The sequence below is a fragment of the Morone saxatilis genome, unplaced genomic scaffold (assembly GCF_004916995.1).
Source record: "Morone saxatilis isolate NCDOM2014 unplaced genomic scaffold, NCSU_SB_2.0 Contig17, whole genome shotgun sequence".
NCBI classification, from domain to species: Eukaryota; Metazoa; Chordata; class Actinopteri; family Moronidae; genus Morone; species Morone saxatilis.
The window spans coordinates 18,684,526-18,700,589 of record NW_023339729.1 but is presented as its reverse complement, the minus strand read 5'-3'; the positions used below and the strand labels follow the sequence as shown (position 1 = coordinate 18,700,589).

At 39.5% G+C, this 16,064-nt stretch overlaps 1 protein-coding gene across 1 annotated transcript in view; it reads left to right on the top strand.

Moving 5' to 3' along the window:
* dkk2 (dickkopf WNT signaling pathway inhibitor 2) overlaps positions 1 to 9,928 on the top strand; it is a 14,411-nt gene extending 4,483 nt beyond the window's left edge. The window contains exons 2-4 of the mRNA XM_035660953.1: positions 5,638 to 5,791; positions 6,404 to 6,535; positions 7,864 to 9,928. Of these exons, the coding sequence (XP_035516846.1) occupies positions 5,638 to 5,791; positions 6,404 to 6,535; positions 7,864 to 8,114 (537 nt within the window). The 3' untranslated portion in view covers positions 8,115 to 9,928. The remainder of the gene's footprint in view (positions 1 to 5,637; positions 5,792 to 6,403; positions 6,536 to 7,863) is intronic.
* The last annotated feature ends 6,136 nt before the right edge of the window (positions 9,929 to 16,064 follow it).

Below are 16,064 nucleotides of genomic sequence, written 5' to 3'. Positions count from 1 at the left end.
AGGATCAACCCACAATTCCAGTTATTCTCATACTGTCCCTAAATTTTAAATCCCCTGAACTAAACAGAGGAGACATACTTTGTGTTATTTTTATGCATTACAGGGCACTTCCATCGAATTATATCAGTGCCTGGAATGACTCCAAAGAGATAAATAAGGGACCCAAAGACTACGGGGGAGGGTTCAAAGCCCTGTATATCCTGCAGTAAATCCCTTGTAGATTGTTGCTCCCGCACATTTAAGGTTCCTCTTCAAAGCCACGGCGCTTTACCAGCACGAGAGCAGCACGAGACAGAGCCGGGGGCTTCCCTTATGGCTTTCTGTCTGTCTCTTCCTTTATCGTCTCACCAGCATACCAAGAGAGGCTGCAGAGTACACAATTTTCAACCCACTTCCTGCGCAGGATTCAAGGCTGTGCTTTTATGTGTGAAGGCCATCTAGGGAAAAATAAGGGAGTAGCAGAAAAAAGATGTGAGATGAATCAGATGCATCCAAATGAAGCATGGTCCCTCAGAAGTTGCGAATGAGGCGTTTTAAAACATGACAAGATAAGCCGAGATTATCAGCCGTGATTTGGGGGTCAGCCTTGTATCATTGGGTTTCAAAGGGCTGTCTTGCGGTTTGAGCCGTGATGGAAGAGGTGAGCCTCTCCTGTTCTTTTTCTGCCTCCTCCTATATGCACTATGCACTGTAATCGATCCAAGCCTGCTGGCCAGAAAGACAGATAGGAATCAGAGCAGGTAGTATGAATACTACTGCACGTGGCCAAGCCCATTTGTCTTCATATTTTTCACGTCAGGGAAAAAACACCCACTGCACTTTCTTGAACTTCTCCTCAGACCATATTTCCAACATATTTCCCTCCTCAGCTGTGATTATACCAATAGTCCATGGCGTTGCACATTCGATTTTGACACAAAAACAGAAAACCCCCAATGAGGTTGATAGTTCGTTCTTGACCTTGGAAATAGTAGTTTGCCAAAAATATCTCTACTTAAATCTTTCTAAGTAGAGCAAACTTCGTTGAGGAAGACTGTGAGACAGAGTCTTGCATGGGGCCCGTTAATATAAGACCTGCGTTCCAACCTAAAAACCTTATAAAAAAATTATAATTAAGTGTAACATGTAGAAACATTAATTAAAATCATAACTAATTATTGGCTGAATCAAGCACCAGCTGTTGCTACTCACTATGCTGCTGCTGCCTACACAACAAGCTGGGCACTGATGTCGATTAAGCTCTGTGTCAGTTTGCTCAATCCATCCACGCAGGTTTAAACGATCTGATGTCCTAAACTTTATAGCGCTTTGGCGGACTGAGAGTTGTGTTATTGGAAACGTTTCTGTTAACTGGCGCAGCACCTGTCCTCCTGCTGCAGCTGTATGTTTCTTCAGAGGATGTGAGAGCTTGCAACTTTAAACAATAAAATATATTTTGTTTTGTTTTGGCGGGTTACCCAGCCCGGTACAGGACTCTGCTGTGAGATGAGGTTAAAAGCTCAGAAAAATCTATTGAGTTTCACTTGTCGAGAGTTAGTCAAGACGATCGATACTGCTTATATGTCAGCATGTTAACAACAGGGCTTGAGCCAGGTCATGATTAGCTTAACTCAGCATAAAGACCCAGTGTGACTCAACCACAGCCCCTCCAAAGCTTGAAAAACATAATTCATGGTTTTAAAGGGAGGAAGCTACATGCTGTGAGTATTTCGTGGCCAAGAACGGTGACTTCTTATGATATTATGTTGCTAGGCAACCAGCAAAGATGCTGCTCAAGTACCTGGCAAAGGTTATTTCCAGTAGGGTAGGTGTCAGGACTGAACTTTCATGTTCAAATGGGTTTCTCTGTTTCTGTGCCATTGTTTGTCAATTAATACATACACTGTGTAGCCCTATCTAAAACCACACAGTTTACATTTCAGCTTATTTATAGATTAGACAAAGGAGAAACAATATGTTAATTAGCTAGCTTTAGAGGTGCTGGGCATATTTTTCAAAGGAAAGCCAGGCTAGCTTCTCCCTCTTGCTTCCAATCTTTATGTTAAGCTAGACCTGTTGCCTCTTGGTTCTCTGTTAAAGCAACATTATGCAACTATTTTACCTATAACAGCTTCAAAATAATTACCAGGGTTATTTTCCCAGGTTTTAGAAAAGTTCCTCCAGAACCACAATAGACATTATACAACTACTGAGTAGTATCCCCCATGATGAGTCAACTGGTGTTCATGTGTACAATTGTTGGAATGTCCCCTTTAAAACATGGCCTTTGAATATCCTGCGAACAGTTCATAACACAGTAGTAATTAAGAAATATTTAGAATCCGTCAAACATCAGGGCTTTGTTACTTTCATCAACACATTAAGCATTTCCATTATGGGAATCTGTCATAATGATTAATGAGCATTCAGTTTCATATTCCTGCTCATTTTTCTATGCCTGTATCATTGCCTCCATATGTTTCCAGCCTGAGAAAGTCAGTATGGCATCCGTCCAACAGTCTAATCTTGTTCACTTATGAAGTGAATATCTTCTAATGTGCTGAAATACTGATACTGTTCAGAGTTGATTTTAACATGTTGTGTACATGAAACATGTTTGCCTGTTCTTATGGGCATGGCACCCCCTCTTAGCTGACCTTTGTACCCCAAAGTTAAGGAGTTTGCTATTTATTGTGGCTGTAACGATTTTACTCTGATTTAAATCTCTTTCTTGTTCATTCTCATGTTTATTGTTCCATGTTTGTCAGTGGTAAGCCACACTAAATCAGATCTGTCAGTGCAGTGCCAGCTAAATGTGGTTGTGGTGCCGGTAGTGGTGTGCCAGCCAAACATGTTGTTCTAATGTCAGTCTATGCTGGACATAATTTACTTAGTCGGAATCCAAATCCTGCTAATTTTTAAGGATCTGCATATTTGAACAGGTATTGTGTTGTGCACATGTCTGACAACTAAGCCCATCCGTTATAATAACACTACCCTGAAATCAAACGGAATGGCCTAAAATAAAAAAAAGATGTGCAGGAGAAATACAGTGGCCTGACCTTTGTTGTATCTCGCCCAACGGATGTGGACTTGAGCCAGAGTATTGATGCTGCAGCTGTTCAGTGTGTTCCTTTCTCTTGATGAGTTCAGTGCAAATGTGTGACATTATACCATTTGTCTGAGGAGTTTATTTTATTTGCGATACAATTTATGTCAAACTCCTTTGCTCCTGGTCCAAGGCTAACGGCGACAGCATTTGCATGTGTAAAGAATTATATCAAGCGGTTCCAGTAAAACTTCCCACTGGTGCACACACTTGTTATGGAAAAAGTAAGCTTGGTTTTAATTGTACTTCTTGCTGCTGTGGACAGTGGATGTTATGTTTGTTAAGGTGGTGGTTTTTCTAGCATGGTCATTTTAGTGTGCTTACGGAAAGGACTTAAAGGCTCTTGCGCTTTGCTGATCAACAAAATATGTCTCAGCCTTTCAATGTAAAAACAAGAAATACTCAAGCAAAAACGATACTGCCAAACTGACTATAAAGGAGTATGATTAGCTACAGTAATCACCCCTCAATTATGTCTGTAGACTCATTAAGCTGCTGGTCACTTTGGGAGAAATTGAGAGAAACTGAAGTGGCTTTTCTTGGTTTGGAAATTCTAATAGCTCCATTGTCTGGGACCTGAAAAAAATGACCACACTAGTGAAAGACATGTTAATCCCCACAACATGTTGTCCACTAAAACTGGGTGCAGCGGGACCACAGCCTGTAGTCAGTTCACCCAAAACAAACAACCAGCATATTTTCCCACTTACCCCCAATGGTATAGCCTTGCAGAGAGTTTTGGCTTAATTTCCCAAGGCTTTAGATCTCTGCATGCAGAGAGAAACATCAAAAATTACATTTGTAAAACTTAACAGCATGTCTCTCTCCAGAAACAATGACCTTTTATTTTATTCAAACTGTAAACAATGAGTAACCTGCTAGGAAATCTTTCATTAAATACAAAGTGACTCTTACAGTACATTCAAAGCTTCCAGTTTCCCTCAGTATAGGATCTAACGTTTCTCTCTTGTTCGAGTTATATGCATTTTTGTGGCACTGATGCACATAAAGTAGGGTGAAGTTAAGAACTGATGTGGACTAGAAGGTGTGAACTGGTCTCCAAAGACCTCTAACCTGAACATAACAAGGGTTTTATTTGACTTGTTAACTCTTAGAATTTTAATTTTGTGACCTGAGGTGCGTGGTGCAACTGTGGTGGATGGAATGGAATTTGAAGGAATGCAATTACATTGGGTATATATAAGTCTGGGTAGGTGGTGACCAACAAAATCTACTATGTTCCTTCACTTTAACAATGGTGCCCTCTGAAACACAGCACTGTGTAAAAAAAATTGTAAAAATACTGTAGGTCATCGCCAGAATCACCACTGTCAAATATATGCCCCATATAATTAAATTAATTCTGGAGGAGATGACACATTGGTCCCAAGAAGACCAATTGGCAAATAAAATGGTTCTGTTTCATGACATGATATGTTATAAACTGTTTGTCAGGATCAGTGTGGCTCGGGTTGGGGTGTGACCATCTCTCCAGAAAGTGGCCATGCTGAAGAATATGATTAAGGGAACAAGTGATATTGTATCACTGTATACCTTTAGGCAAATATATCAATGTCAGATATAAAAGGCAAAACATTTTTTGTGTTATTCACAAAAATTGTAGTTCTACTAGTATTTTAATGGTATTATTGTTTTGGGCTTTTATTGCCTTTATTAGATATGAGCAATTGAAGACAGGCAGGAAAGTAGGGAGTGACAGGGGATAACGTGAAGCAAAGGGCCACAGCTTGCAATTGAACCCAGGTTGCTGCGGTAAGGACGTGGGGTGCACACTCTACTAGATGAACTGCCCAGCTAGGCTTTTGAAGAAAACCTGCTCATGCTTGGTACTGTAAAGCCATGAAAATGAAACAAAACATGACCGCACCTTGTGACATGCAAGTCTGACATAATCTGCACAGGAGAACAATGCAACTGCAGCCACGCTGGCACCAACATTGCACTGCTGTGCTTGATTCTTATCATCAAGTCCTGGTTGGAGTCACTGTAAATGACCTCAGTACAGACCTCAGTCATCAAACTGGTCGAAATGAATCTTTAATTTACCAAGTTGTTGTTGTTGCTGTTTTCCCTCTTGATTGTTGTTCGGCTCAATGTTTGTACTATGTGCGGAACGTCTGTCTTTGGGCAGCAGCTCTCGCTCTTTGGAGGTAGACCATTAAATTAGCTAAATAGAATGCCAAAAATCTACAAAAAAACAAAGAAACGGTAATGGACTCAGCCAATTACTGATATATTTGTCCAATTGCCTAACCCTACAACCTACCACATGCAGTGAAGTGGTTTGGAGCTCTGTGCACCCCATTGGAAAAGGCCACTTCATAAAGGCAAAGTTATGTCAGGCACCATACATTCCTACTAAGTGTGACCCAAGGATTGCATTTTTTAAATTTGAGAAGAGCTGTTGATTTAAAAGTCTAATATGTCACTTAATTAACCACCTTTATTGGGATAAATGTACAATGTAGAAACTTGCAAAAACCCAGTAAATGTTTTCACAGATTGAGTAAATGCATGTTTTTCCTCAGCACGTGTATCCATGCAGCAATGATAAGGAGTGCAGTGTGGGAAGCTACTGCCACAGCCCTCAACAGGCTCCCTCTCGCTGCCTCACCTGCCGCAGGAGGAAGAAGCGCTGCCATCGAGATGCCATGTGCTGTCCTGGGAACCGCTGCAGCAACTGTACGTACTTAACACACAAACACTATTTCAGTGGATGTCAGTTTCAGTCAGATTGTGTCTGCAGGGTACGACTGAGAAATCAGATTTTTTGTCTTATGCAGATATTCTGGAAAAAGTGACTTGTTCCAGGTCACTGAACAAACAGTACCCAAGTATCTAGCCCAGAGACTTAGTGAAGGAGCCAATACATTTAAATAATGTTGAACACATGCTTTCACACAGGATCCTGAACTATAGTCGAACTGTATTAAATTGATGCCCAGAGGTTAGGAATCACATTTTGGAAGGTGTTTCATCAGAGTGATCAACAGTATGAATGGCATGAATGTGGGTTTGTGCTGAAATTGTTCTTTAAGTTTTTTTAAATTGACATAGTAGACCAACAGATACAGGAGGTTACCTGCCTTCACAATTGCAGTTAGTTCTTCTGAAAAGAATTTAGCTTTTCACAAACACAAGCTACTAACATATTGATATGTTCTTTTAACTAGCCAAGTTTGCCATCATGTTGCATAAACTTTTCTGTAGTTTCTTGACAAAGTTAAGCAGGGTTGATATTCTTTTTCTGTCATGTTGGCCCTTCATATTTTTCTCTTCTTTTTCTGCCTGTAGATATTTGTGTACCTATCTCCGAGAGTGTGCTCTCACCTCACATCTCAGCTTTAGATGAGCATAACAAACTCGCCAACAAAGACCACAACTGGAGGAAGAGTGGGAAGGCACAGGCTAAGCTTCCTCTTAAAGGTAAGATTCAATTGCATATCTCTGAGGTTATGTTTAAAACATGTTCACTGGAAACCCTGCCATCTGTGAACACTGTCACTGTTGTTTTTCTCTGATCTTTTCTGCTGTCGTCCTCATTGAATCTGGTCTGGGTGCATGAATCTTTCTGTTGTTCAGTATCTGCATGTCCTACAGAGTTCATGGGCGATGCTAGTCCACAAACTATGTTGATAATTACCCCTCTGCTCATATGTCAGTGTCTGTGAGCCTAAAGCACAGCATGGGGAGCCTAGAAGAAACCACAATGCCCCTGGTGTTTCTGCACCTACATAAAGCCATACAAACACTTTCATTGACAGCACACATTGAATGATACACAAGTGAAAACCACAGAATGCAGGTTTGGCACGATTATAGCTAATAAGTCTCTGAGCCCCCCACTTAGCATTCATGTTACCTTATTTAAGTTAAAGTAAAGGCCTATCCATAAAGCAATACGTTTAATGAGACACTTAAATTACTCAACTCTAAATGCACCCTCAAGGCACCAGGCTGTACTGCTAAAATCAATGTGAAAATAGCAGCAGTACTTAAAGTTGCTATAAATACGTCCATTTACTTTATTCGTGCTTGACTCACTCCCGCTCCTTAAACATTATTACATTATAATGGCCTTATGCAAGTCGCTGCTTGAGAAAAGAAAATCAGTCGTGTTAAAGCAATGAACAAGCAGTCAGGCTTAGCAGTCCATCACGCTGATGGTTGGAACTTCTTATTGAAATAGCTAATCAGCAAAGTGTGGTTTTGTCAGCGATACAGGACGACTCTGTTTGAATAGTGAAGCAGCTTTTGGCAAGAGGTGACACACATTTAAAAGTGTTTCTGAGAAAAAAAAAAACCTTCATGACTTAATTGTACTAATTATACATTCATGAGTAATGCTCCTGCCAAACATATCAGACCTAGACCAGATGGGACGATATGGTTAATATACAGAATAAGCTAATTGTTTGCTTGATTTATGTTGAAAGCTCCATGCATTTCTTTTGTCTCTGGCATGGCCACACATAATGCAATCTGAATTGAAACGTGAAGAAAGGGTTGCATAAACTTATCCGTATGGAAAACATAACAGCTTAATGAACAATAATCGTACATTTCCTCTGCCTTTTTTATCTGGAGGACTATAAGATGCTGAATGGTTTATAATTTCGTGCAGGTCTCTCTCTGACGAAGCATTTGTTTCAGTTTTTCTAAGTAGACCAAAGCCAACTTCGTATATTGTTTGGTTATGTATTGTCTGCTGGTTCACCACTGATCAGTACTGTTTTTTTCTCTTCCTCTGTTAGCGCATGAGGGCGACGCTTGCCTGCGTTCATCCGATTGCTCTGAGGGCTACTGCTGTGCCCGCCATTTCTGGACCAAAATCTGCAAGCCGGTGCTGAGGCAGGGAGAGGTGTGCACCAAACAGAGGAAGAAAGGCTCTCACGGCTTGGAAATCTTCCAGCGCTGTGACTGTGCCAAGGGCCTTTCCTGCAAGGTGTGGAAAGACGCCACCTCCTCGTCCAAGTCCAGGCTCCACATGTGCCAGAAGATTTGAAGTGGAGGCAGCTGCTGTAGGCGTAGAGGCCTCTGTCTCCATCTGCCAGGGAAAGTTTTTTAAAGGATGGGTTGTGGCTGTATTGAAAGGAGCAAAAGACAGAGACTAACAAGAGACAGAACAGACTGTGTGGGTTCAAGCTCGCTATTCGGCAGGCGGACAGCAAATGGGATTGCTTTAATGTGTTTGCTGTGAGTGATCCCTCCTTGCACCCACAGACAAACACGCACCCTCACAGACACAAGCACACATACACCTCATGGGTTTGTGAGATCAATGAACTCATGATGTGCTTGCTCACAAATACAACAAACTTTTTACACATTTTCATGACATTCAGGGAGCCACAAAGTTAACCAGTAGATGCTGTGATAGGTGTGGACATTTTCTAGATGGAGGCAACAGACGTAGCAGTCTTTCATCAAGCTTCAACTTATAATTATAAGACAGATAAACTATTTACAGACAAGCCATATTCTTACTGCATAGTACATTCTTTACTAAACTCCAAAGTTAAATATCAGACGTGTAATATCCTGTGTTTCATCACTGGATTTGAATTTTGCCATGATGTGTTGTCTGTTTTGTCAAATTTCAATATCTTTCTCTTCACATTTCATTCACGTTCATGACCAGACCCACCAAATGCCAGTCATATCATACAAGGAACTAATTGCATACACTGTTTACTCCAGAGCTCGACTTGTGTGCTGTAACAGCATCCTGAGACTTCAATGCGACGCATAATACTCCTAAACCAAAGAATGCAAGAACATTTACATCAGTGATGAGTTTCATCTGGGACATTAGTTCCTCGCCCGATTTTTAGCCACAAGAAGAGAGATAAAGTATTGTGTCCGTTGTGGTAACCTCGTTTGATCTGTCAGATACAGCTGCAGTCTATTGTGATACAACTGTGTGGGTTAAAATAGTTTGCTCTGAGGTAGTGCTCTGCTGCAGACTTAGTGGTTCTGATACCAGACCGAGAATGGTTCTGCTTTTCCAATCACATGAACAGGATTCAAGGATACGATGGAAGTGCAATTTTTTCCTTTAACAAAGCCAGTAGGAATGGAGACGTGAGAAGATTGATTAGAGTAACAAAAATTCTCCATAAACCTGATGTTTTCAGAAAGAATTGCAGTTTGAATGAACATTTTGTTGATGGCACACAGCCCCGTTTATTTTCCTGTTTTTCAAATATGACTGCATACTTTCTTCTCATGAAATACTGTGCAGTTTTGTTGTAGTTGAGGTGAAGCAAAGCTTTTTCCCCCCAGTACAACTTCTTTACACAACCACTTGTTACTTACATAGTCAATATATCACATTTGCCTCTTTTTGCTTGTCTTTAGAGCAAAAACTACACATATTTTGTAACCATTTAAAATATCCATAAGCTCTTATATTGTAAATAGATTGGAAACAATGAAAATGTATTTAAGAATTAATGTATATCATGTACATATAATAAAATATGAATCTTAAACGTTACAGCAAAATGATCTAGGCGAGAAGAGTAATGGTTGGCGCAGTTGGATAGATTCAGAATAATGTAGTTGAAATGATAAAAGCTGTGTGTATAGGCAAAGGGAAAAGGCATAGATAGCTTTGACTGATATTCCAGACTGGATGCATCAAGAAGGTAATTCCAAAAGGAGAGACAAGCACATTAATTTCCAAAATAGTTTGTGTAAATGGTGTGTAAATGGTGTCAAGATTTATATCCCACTAAATATTGTTTGTGTCAATACTTTGCATTGATTTGTTTTGTGTATTTACAATGTTGAATGAATAAAAGAATGTATTTTGTATCATTGGTTACATAAGACTGGTTATTACTTGTTGCTTGTTATGTTGAACCTTTATATTGACACGAGTTAAGAGCCACTGTAATTCGTACATTATGCATTATATTATCATTTAGTATAATAAAATGAAATCAACAAAAAGGTTCACTGACTATGAGGACAGTTTGGCTTGTTTCAGACATGCAGAACAACATCATTTAAACTGCAAAGTATCTTAGTTTCTTAGTGGACATTAAAGCACCTGAAAACTTGGTTTTAGATCCTAAAGGCGCTATGTGAAGTTTGTTTTGTAAACAAAGTTAGGTTTATATTCAGTGTTGTTTTAAAAAAAATTAAAACCATATCCATATAAAGTTCCATGTAGCCTCCATTGCCTAAGCATGATACAAATTAACAGAGCTCTCAAAAGTAAAAATCTAATGTCAACTGACCATATAATCCAAGCTGAAATAATCATAATTTAAAGTGTATTTTAGAGACGGACTGCTGCAGTAAATCCTGAAACAGTTCAAGGGTCACCGAAACCACCAACCGTGTCTGCATTTGGGATTTTTTCATGAGTACAAATAAGACTTCATAAGAGCCATTACAGGCTGATGCCTAACAGATGTGTAACTATAGACAATATGCTTTCATATGCAGTAAAAATGTGCAGGACATCTTTGGTTAGGTAAAGACCACTTACATGTTGCTAGTGGTGCATCTTATACGTAGAATATGATTAAATAGAATTTTTGCAATTCCTAATGACATCTTTGAAATCAATCACTGTCCTCACCACTTCAGACAATGCGTTGAAAGCTCTTCGTAAGGCCACTTTAAAAACAAAACACGCAATTTTTGGAAAATTATTGTAGAACTAGAAATGGGTCATGCTTTGACTGCTCCCAAAGGAGTTACATATTTTTCCCATCATCTCTAACAGGAGACGTACAATTTGCAAAAACATCAAATGTAGCAGCATCGTTGTGGGGCTGCCATTGTTCTCTTCTGTATTCCTCATTATTGGCCAACAGACTTGTTCTTTCATATTTAAGCTTAACTTTTCATGCCTCTTACTGCTGATGACAAAAATGTTCAATAACATTAAAGCTGTTGAAAACTTAAAAGCTGTTTTCCTATCTTTTTTCAAAAGCGTGGTCTTTTAGTTTGAGAACATGACTTATTGATTTCACGTCCAGATTTTTAATGCTTTCCCCTCAACACGCTGGCCCTCGCACTCAAAAAGGTCAAACTGTGTGCTTGCACTCAGATATATTGTTGCTTGCACAGATTTTCTGTGCTCGCACTGACGCTGTTTCTGTGCGCTCGCAAATAAATTTTCTGCTCTGCTCTTGGATTTTTTGTGTGCAATGACCTGGAATTACCTTGTCGAAATCTACCAACCAACAGGATGCTAGCCCCGTTGCGGGCGTGTTCGCTTTACTTCTTGTACAGGTAGTTAATCTTTAACTGAGTTCATCCACTCCCTCCCTCTGTGGCTTTATTATAAATACTCCTCTTTAAATAAATAAAAACATATTGAGGCTTTTGTTCAGGTTTTTGCAACTGCCCTTTGAATCAGATGTTAGGTTTACGTGGTTGTAGAAACTTCTACAGTACTATAATACATCTACTGCAATATTATGTGTGATTTACAAGCATTAGGCAGTAAATTTTCCAGCCTCACTGTCAGTATACATTTACATTACAGTGTGGTCAGCATGCCACAATAAGTGTTGATCTTTGCGATCAGTAAGTAAAAAATATTTAGCTTAAACATCTGGTGCTACTATGACATGACCAGAGCACATGTTATATTCTTTTGTACAACAGTCCTTTTGTAAAATAGCTGCTGGGTTTGATCTGTTGTCTCTATGTAAGTCCTCTGTAAATTATTTAATAATACATATTCATTTTTTCCTCAGCAGTCATTAGCTTATTTTACAGACTATGTGGAAAAGTCTGAGAGTGACTTATGTAGTGACTCTTATGTAAATGTCTTCACCAGATGTTCAATATTTGTATTTCAAAAAAGGTATGAAAAAAGGTACAGACTCCTATAGGTATACCTATTTACACCGTTATCTTCTTCATATGTTTCCTTCTTGTCTTCTGCTTATAATAACAACAGAAGCAGTTCCATCTAAAAGAGTTCATTAAGAACTATTCCACTATGTGCACTCAGCTTTGATAGATATTTTATTACAGTTTTTCAATTTAAGGTGGTGAGAGAGACAATAAATCATTTTCTCACATTCCTTGACAGTAAAAAGCAGAAACCTGCAAAAATTATTCAGCACCAAACTCTCTGTACTTTACAAGGTTGTGTTTTCAATCCAGCAAGTGTCCAGTCAGTCTTTTTTTTTTCACATGTGCTTTTGATTGAAAGTAATGACTCTACCCTACCTTTGTTTGGATAAGGTTTCTATTTGCTGAAATATTGGATTCCTTTTTATCTCCACAGACACTGGAAAGGGTACATTCAGGGTGACTGGAGACTTCAGGTCTCCATGGAAAGAAGAGGTAGATACAGAAAGAAAGCGCTGCTCCAGGCCACCCACAGGCTCTGGAGTCTCCACCAAAAACTTGCTAATGAGAGAGTGACTGTCACTGGCTCTGCACTTTCCAGCGTGTGTCAGCAGAAAATACAAATGAAGGAGTTCACACAGACAGGTCTGACTGCCCATGAAGTTGCCAGCTAAATAAATATGCTAAACGATTCAGTGGAAGGCTTTGATTTTGTGCCCGTGTTGGCACGATGTAAATCATAAATGTAATTTGGGCTTGTATGGCTCATATCATTCACTGTGGCAGAGAAGGAAAGTATCCTCAAGCAAGCAGGCTTCATGACTTTATTACATGGACTTTTGCATCTGTGTGTGACGTCTTGGGTCAAACTCTCACTTATTGTGAGCTGATGAAAATGATGATGGCCATCAGTTTTATGATGATTATGGCACAAAGATGGCTTTTATTTGTCTCGTGCTTTTATCAATCTGTAAGTCTTCATTTAGCAAAACAGCAGATTCTCATCTTGAGCAAAGCCAGACTTATAGAAGGTCCTGAGGAAAAATTCTTAAACATATGAAAAAAGCTGAGTTGACCACAGGAAACATGTGGCTGGATGCTTGGCGACATTTTACCCCTCTGTCACAGGGTCTGTTGGTCATTCTCAAAGTTTTCTTCAGCCTGCATGGGACCCAAGGTTTAGGAATGTACTCTTGCCCTGTGATTATAGGGGAATTACAGCAGGAATATTGTTCTACAGGAAAGGGTGGAAGACATTAGTAAAGTAAAATAATTTACACACTGTCATATTGCATCTAAATGCATTCTACTTGTGGTGATGAGGTCTTTCTTTGTTAGCTCACATTTTAATAAAGCATATCTGTTTGTTTTTCCAGTGGTGGAAGACGTACTCAGATTGTTTACTTAAGTAACAGCACCAGTACAACAGTGTAAAAAAACTCCATTAAAGGCCCAGTGAGTAACATTTAGGTGGATCAGAAATAAAATATTCATAGGTATGTTTTCATTAATGTATAATCACCTGAAAAGTTAACTTAGAATGAGCTGTTTTTGCACACAGATTCTTTTTTACTGTTGTTAATATTGCAAGATAGATAAGTTGTAATACAGACAATATATAGTGGTGACACTTGCAGATTTGCATATCATAGAAGACTGGACTGTTGGCCTTGGTGGAGGTCTGCACTCTCAGAGTGTCCTTCTAGTTGTAAATAAACTGGGTTAAAACCAGTTTGACTGGTTGGTAGTGCACTGTAATTATGAGAAACTTGGGGCATACCAGAAACACTCACAGACCAATATGTAAATAGTAAAGTAGAATCATTTACCAGTCTGGTTTCTGATAAATGATGTAAACCATCATGGCAGTTAATGATTAACTTGAAAACGACAGGTGGGACATGGCCAGGACAACACAATGTCAAAATTAAAATGGAAAGATTGCTGAAAACTGTATTAATTCCCAAGGGAAAATTCTAGAACTATAAATTCGATTAAAATGTTTCTGCCCAAGCAAGCATTCATCTATCCAGTTAAAGACACTTGAAAACTTGAGGACAACAAAATGTAGGAGGAGGTGAAGCCCAATAGATCACACTGTTGCATGTTTAAACAATCTAGCAAGAAACAACACTTTTTCTTAACCTTGAACAATAAACATTTAATTACTGCCAAGTCACTAGTTGTATACAATACAAACATGGACCAAAAGCTGACCCAGGCTGTTTGTGATTTTCCTCGCCAAAAACAAGACCAAGACAAAAAACAAGCCTCCGTCTCTCCCCAAAGTCCTTAAGAGTAGCCATTCAATAGCCACATTACATTTATTCATATCATTTTATCTGATTTAATTTAAATGGTAAATTGACCTGTACTTGTATAGCGCCTTTCTAGTCTTTCTACCACTCAAAGTGCTTTACACTACGTGCCACACTCACCCCATTCAGATGAATACACATTAATACACTGATCTACACTGAATAAGTCTGTTTTTGAACGGGTCCAAAATGTTGGACCCTCTCTCTAATCATGAGGGGTCTTGTTCACACATGTAGAGTAAAAGGAAATGAGGTGCCTTTGGGTAAGGCCTTTAACCCCAACCTGCTCAGTGGCCAGTGGAGTGGTTGTACTGGGCAAATATCAGGTGTGAATGTGTGTGTAACTTGTCCAAATGTGATTAGGGGGTTCCTGCAAAAGAGGGGTTTCCTGTCAGTGAAACGTCCCTGAATAAATAAACCTGAGACAGACAGCCTGATTGGTTTCCTATCAACACCATACTGCACCAAGCTCTCAATCATCAGTCACTCATTTATAGTTACAGTAGGAGCTTTGGTAAGTGACCAAAAGAATGATGTCATGGATACAAAAATAGTTTGTTGGGTACCTGGGCTCACCCTGGGACAGGATGAGCAGCACAGATATGCTCCCTCCTGGACACTGTGGGGGTTTTCAGGGCACACTCAACAGTTAAGAGACTCCAGGGCAGACCCAGATCATGCTGGAGGGATATATGCCATTTAGTGATCCAACTTTGCGAGTGCTGGGATTACCTCCCATCACTCCCAACACTTGGACAGTGTTCAACCGGTCACAGCTGAATAAGCTGTCTCCATGATAACTGAAAAAACCAAAGTCTGGACAAAACCTGTCAGAAACAAAGACAAAACAGATGATCACTGGGCCAAAAAAATCATTATCCAAAATAAATGTAGGTGTCATCTTCAGCTCAATTGTCATTGTGCATTCATCTTATCTAGATTGGGTCTTTCATTCTTTAGAATGAAAAACTCCAACTACACTACTACAAAATGCAGCAGATTGAACACATTTCATCCAGATCAAACACAAGTCATTATTATTATTACTACCAAACCCTTCATGGATCAACACCTCCCTACCTTTAAGAACTCTTCAGTACTTACATCCCTGACTTATAATTTTAATTAATAATAATAATAATAATAAATTAATAAGCACAAATTGTATATATTTATATTTGGACTTTCTGCCTTTTATTGAATAGGACAGGAAAGGGGAAAGAGAGAATGACACCGCAGCAAAAGGGCCACAGGTTGGATAACGTGGTGAAGAAGGTGAAGAAGGTGAAGGTGAAGGTGAAGAAGGTGAAGGTGAAGGTGAAGAAGAAGAAGAAGAAGAAGAAGAAGAAGAGTCACACTTCTCACTTCTTTTACATTTAAAAAGCCCCCAGGATTTAAAAACACCCTGATAAAAAGGAGGCAACCCACCTAACTAGGGCTGCGACAATTCCTCGAGTAACTCGAGTAACTAAAAATGATTCTGAGGAGATTTTCTTCTGCCATTTTCTCGAAGGTACTCTCTCCCCTCGATTAATTAAATTAAAGCTCACGTTTCGCAACGGATTCTTTTAGTTGTGACAACAACATGCTTACGTGTCACATGGCTATACTTGCTAACTTGCGTCCCCGTATCAAGGCAATGAGATAGAGCGAAGCGCGGAGCTATAGGTGAGCAGGTGTGAGGATGTTCAGTGAAGTGCGCGGTGTGTCAGGGTTTTTTTCCATAACCCGGTCGGGTCCCGCATTTATTTAATATTTGTGGCCCGCTCTCGATCTCCGTCGCACAACCGCGATCCATTGTTGCACAACCG